General features: G+C 36.5%; 2 protein-coding genes across 3 annotated transcripts in view; one reads left to right on the top strand and one right to left on the bottom strand.

Annotated features, from left to right (window-relative positions):
- LOC107569767 (lys-63-specific deubiquitinase BRCC36-like) overlaps nt 1-776 on the bottom strand; it is a 5,189-nt gene extending 4,413 nt beyond the window's left edge. Inside the window, exons 1-2 of one of the 2 annotated variants that reach the window (XM_016255923.1) lie at nt 533-776; nt 313-432 (exon numbers count right to left, since the gene is read on the bottom strand). In XM_016255923.1, coding sequence (XP_016111409.1) covers nt 313-432; nt 533-637 — 225 coding nt within the window. In that variant the 5' untranslated portion in view covers nt 638-776. The remainder of the gene's footprint in view (nt 1-312; nt 433-532) is intronic. The other variant, XM_016255924.1, reaches the window with a different exon arrangement.
- Nucleotides 777-3,026: 2,250 nt separating this feature from the next.
- Nucleotides 3,027-4,519, top strand: cmc4 (C-x(9)-C motif containing 4 homolog (S. cerevisiae)). The gene is made up of 3 exons (XM_016255928.1): nt 3,027-3,369; nt 3,446-3,529; nt 3,629-4,519. Exons 2-3 carry the CDS (start codon nt 3,472-3,474, stop codon nt 3,769-3,771), a joined length of 201 nt encoding a protein of 66 aa, XP_016111414.1. The 5' UTR covers nt 3,027-3,369; nt 3,446-3,471; the 3' UTR covers nt 3,772-4,519.
- Nucleotides 4,520-5,384: the final 865 nt, after the last annotated feature.

Here is a 5,384-nt window from a genome sequence, read left to right as displayed (position 1 = left end):
CTCTTGTGGGTTTGCTAGGACTACAATTAAAAATCGTAAAAAGGTCAAAACATACCTAACCAGCATATGCTGTTTTTTTCAACAGGAAGACATTGGTATGATGTAAGCAACACAGCTGCTACAACAACAACAACAACAACAACAACAACAACAACAACAACAACAAACTTGATAATGGGTGTGTTAGACTTATAGTGTGCCAATAATCAAGCATAAGCAATAATCAGTCGAATTGGGGGCACCGAGGGGCCCCCATGTAAAATTCTGCGTAGGGCCCCATAAAGGCTTCGGCTGGCCCTGCTCAAAGGATATCTCCGCTTCAGTAGATGCGGCTGACAGCTGCTCTGGGGAGATCTCCACTCGGTCTTTCCTCTTGTCTGATCGACGCAGAATTATGACAGAATGAATGTGCACAATGCGGTTTGTGTCCACCTGACGGAGAAACGCCATTTACACCGTTTCATAAACACACCTGTTATCGTTCAAGCACATTTATACTAAACAACACTTCGTAAACACAAGACATCCAAACCTCGCCAATGCAGAGCCCCATTACTTCCTCTTTCTCCGTGCTCAGAGCGTGGTTCATGCATACTAGAAATGCGTCTGACTCTAAATGTACAGCGCTCACTGCCATTATATGAAGTACAATCTAAGAGTTAATGTTTTTTCCCCCTCTGATTTGTTTGTTTGTTTATCACTGTACAGCACTTCCACATCAGCAAAGCGCATGCGCTACATTCAATTCCTTCCGACAGGAAACGGGAGGGGGGAAATCACATGGCAATCAGTTTATCTACGGTGAGCGGGAAGGGACATTTTAGGGTTAAAAATGACACAATCACTCACATAAATCAAAGTCTTGATATCAAAATGACATTTTAGACTGGTAAAAAAAATATATCGCCAGTAAAATATCACAATAATCTGCCATTCAAATGCAATTACAGATAGGTCTTTCAGATAATTAATTTATTAATATTTAAAATTCCATTCTGACATATTAAGAAAATCAAGTCAGCTTTATTTGCATAGCACTTTTTACATTACAGACAGAGCTGGGTAGATTACTTACATACAAATTGTAGTCCGTTATACTACATGATGAAAACTGTTGTTAGTAATCTAATGGTAACTCATTTGAGGTAGGCTAATGGAATCTGACTACTTTTTAGATGACTTTTTATGTAACTTATTTTAAACTTACCATTAAACATGCCATATCAATATAAAAAGCAAAGAGAGAGAAAAAACATTCCAGTTTTTGATATCAACATCACAAATTGCATTGAACATTACATTACACCAAGGTTTCCTAACTGGGCTTAATGTAAGAACTGCTGTGGGTTTGTGAGATGATAAAAAAAACGAATAATTAATTATATCATAAAATGTCAAATAAATGTAAACACTTGAACATTTGAACTTCACATGTGACCATAAGTGACATCGAACTGTAAACGTGTGAATGTGTGGTTAAATGATTGAACTGTTAACTTCCTCAGAGATATTTCAAGTGAATATTTCATGTCAAATGGGGTGACTGATTAGGCCTGTCACGATAACAACTTTTTGTTGTGTGATATATTTCCCCAGAAATAATTGCGATAAGCAATATTATTGTCATTTTAAAGACCATTTTATGCCACTGAATATGTAATCATAATGTAACAGCATTTTTTAAGAATATTTAGATCATGGAAATTAAGTATCAAAATGTTAGATACCTTAAAAAACAGAATAAACATTTTCTAAAAAAAAATGCACAAAGAACTTGTATAGAGATTTTTCCATCTACAGATTTTTCCGGGACCTTCTTTTCTCTGTAAAGTAAGGGTGCACACTATTGCTGAAAAACACAATCACTACGTAGCAGTCAGATGTCCGTATGCACAAAGACACAGATCCCTAAACAAGGCCATATCTGCAGATGAAACTTTGTAGAAGCATTTTTTACATTTGAACTAGCATGACTACATCATGCTATGTATAGGGTGCACACTATTGCTGAAAAACACAATCACTACGTAGCAGTCAGATGGCCGTATGCACAAAGACACAGATCCCTAAACAAGGCCATATCTTCAGATGAAACTTTGTAGAAGCATTTTTTAAATTTGAACTAGCATGACTACATCATGTTATGTACGAGAAGCTGCAAAAGACACAGGCGCAAATGGAATGTAAAAAACACGGTGACATTAATTTTTAAGTTAATATAATGGCCGATATATTGCGTCATCAAAAATGATTGAGGTCATGTACATATATTGTCGATATATTGATTATTGCGACAGGCCTATGACTGACAGAAATGTTTGGGAAACCCTGCATTATATGAACAAACTTTAATAAACCTGAAAACAGCACAGTCTTCCTGGTTTGAAATATTTTTGTCCAGACTTACATATAATCAACAGTTACTGAATGTCACTGGATCAAATTTGACTCACTGTCCTCACACTAGTAAACACTAATGGAATAACCATTTTGAGATTTTAAATTAGGAATTTATTACAGTTAGTGAAATACTTTAAAATGATACACGTAATGTATGCAACAAACCAGTTCCTAAAAATGTATACTCATCCTGAATCTTGTCTAGGCATACATTTTCTTCTTCTTTTTTTCAATATCATCCGGTATAGGCTACATGTATTCCCTAATTTGCTTACTTTTTGTATTTTCCCCTTTATTTGTGTATTCTTACGGTTTATTATTAGTATGACCGATAACATTTATGTTTATTTGACATGCTATGCTTTAGTTCATGATGCAGTAGCGCATCTCTAACACTATATGGCGACACGTACCACTATTGCAGTGGTTCCCAACACTGGTCCTGGAGGCACCCCAACACTGCACATTTTGCATGTCTCCTTAATCAAACACACCAGTTTCAGGTCTTGGAGTCTCTACTAATGAGCTGATGACCTGAATCAGGTGTGTTTGATTAAGGAGACATGCACAACATGCAGTGTTTTTTTGAGGGGTGCCTCAAGGACCAGTGTTGGGAACCACTGCACTATTGTACTGAATGTGAAACGTCCTGCAGTTGTATGTTCAATATTCATATGTAGCATTCGCTGATAATAAAGCATGCAAGCTTAAAAAGCCACAAAAATGACTGTGTCGTTCCCTCGACATTTAAATCGAGACCACGACTTGACATCACGTGACCAGAAATGGTCTCCCTCCTGAATCCAAAGCGGTCCGAGGCTTCTCTTGTAAAACAGCATTTTTTTTCGCAGTCAAGTCTAAAAAACAGATCACTACAGAACTAAAACGAATGTTTAATTGCAAGCATGAGTTGGAAGATTAAAAGATGGAGTGTTTTCTAACCGGACGAAGTTTAGAGTTGCACAGTCTGTGAGTGAGACGTCGCTGTTCATGTGTTTACAAAAAATTGACAAGATTTCACAGGAATTATTCCTCCAAACTGCAGCTTGGTCGTACGACTCTTAAAATAAGATGCCACGGAAAGATCCTTGTCAAAAACAGGCTTGTGACATCCAGAAATGTTTACAAGGTAGCTTAATGCTCTCAATGTTAGGCTAACCTTGCTCTCCATTAAGATTGCAGGCTGTTTATTTTGAAGCAGTTTAATGACTTTTCTATTTTTTAACAGCCAACAAATACATCGAAAGGCTTTGTGAGGATGTGATTCAAGCCATGAGGAAGTGTTGTGAAGTCCACGCAGGAGAAAACTCTGTCTGCTGCTCTGGATTTACCAAGGAACACAAATCTACAGACACTAAGACAATCCTTTAATAGAAAGCTATACAGTATGCATGTCTATGCACTGCAAGAGATCAGAGGAGGACATGTGGAATACATATTCATCGTCTCTTGTAACTTTCATTAAATCAAACTGTCACTATTTATTCAACAGTTTATAGTGAGAATATTATGCATTCAACATCTAGTGTCCATCATAGTGACCTGCTTTTTTTTGTATGTTCAAAACACAAAGGCCTTGTAGGGACAGCCTTATGAAATGCAGATTACAAAATGAGAAAAGAAACTGGAATATTCTATCATGATGTGCTGAGCATTCGCTGTAATTTAGGGAAATAGATTAGATGTAATCAAAACAAAGATGGGACAAAAAGGCAAACCAGAATTGTTTAAAACCGGATTGTCTATTTACTTTGAACATTTCTGTCATTATAACTTTTATTGACCCCTTGGTCTTTGAAGTAATGTCCAGATTTATTACAGAAATAGCTTTGAGCATTGAGTTTTAAATGCACTCAGCTTAGTCAGCATGACGTACAACTGCAAGGTCAGATATGGGTTTTTAAAGGGCCGATTTCAAATGTTTCGACTATTTACATGTTTAAATAAGCTCACTTTTTAAGTCTTGTGTCAAAAATAGTTTGTGCCAAAATAATATAGCAAAATGTTCAAGTACAAACTAAAAACAATGCACAATCCAAAAACTGAAACCATACATTCTAGCATCGATATATGTTTTCTATCTATATGAACACATCCTAAGAATCAAATCTTGATCTAACTAGTGCCGAGTTAAATATAAGCTGCAATATCACACAAAAGCTGTAATCTGATGTTAGATGACATCCTCGGAGTATAAGACGTTACAATGAGAGATCCTATGAAGCCAGACCAAGCAGAAATCCACCAGCAAAGCCTCCTGTGAGAACAATGTTTTTCTTGACAAATACTTGCACCTGCGTAGAGAGAGAGAACATTTAAATGAATTCAACACAACGGCACGGCCTCTGTTTAAAATCAATGACAATAGGCAACGGCACACTTTTCATTCCAGTGATTTCCATTCATACACATGAGAATCCAGGAGACAGGAAACGCAAGCTTTCACTTTGCCCCCAAATTTTTATTTGGTGAACTTAAACAGGACAGAAAAGAAAAATGACCTCTCATCAGCCTCACTTCTCTCTGATGTGTGTGTGTGTGTGTTGCAAGCTGAGAGTGTGACTGGCAGTCGAGGAGAAAAAGATGCACTTACTATATTCTCCATTCGGTTGCTTTTTTTTTCTCAATACTATAAATAAGCAAATGTACACAGTATGATAACTATCTACTGGCCATGATATGCCATAAGTGTGGTATACCCTATCTGAGATACAGTGAGAGTGTGTTTTGAGCACATGAGGAAACAGAGTATTACAATTACATAAATGCATATGGGTCAAAGACGAAAAAGGGTTTAAGCATAAAAACAATAAGTGTAATACTGCTTTAAATTGTTGTTGTTGTTCCCCCGAGTTTTTTTTTTAAGTTTCACTTTTAATTGCAATTTTGTTTTTGTTTTTCTGAGCAAAAAAATAAATATCATGCATTTTCCCCTGATTTACAGAAGAGACCCATTAAATGTCATTCAGTGTAACAATCTTGTC

The sequence above is a fragment of the Sinocyclocheilus grahami genome, unplaced genomic scaffold (assembly GCF_001515645.1).
Source record: "Sinocyclocheilus grahami isolate Dianchi unplaced genomic scaffold, SAMN03320097.WGS_v1.1 scaffold1379.1, whole genome shotgun sequence".
Classification (NCBI taxonomy): Eukaryota; Metazoa; Chordata; class Actinopteri; order Cypriniformes; family Cyprinidae; genus Sinocyclocheilus; species Sinocyclocheilus grahami.
The sequence above is the reverse complement of the archived record's forward strand: the minus strand, read 5'-3'. Positions and strand labels throughout refer to the sequence as shown.

Coding starts and splice junctions, on each gene's coding strand:
- cmc4 (XM_016255928.1), top strand. CDS start 3,472: ATGCCACGGAAAGATCCTTGTCAAAAACAGGCTTGTGACATCCAGAAA. Junction 3,530..3,628: donor CATCCAGAAATGTTTACAAG/GTAGCTTAATGC, acceptor ATTTTTTAACAG/CCAACAAATACATCGAAAGG.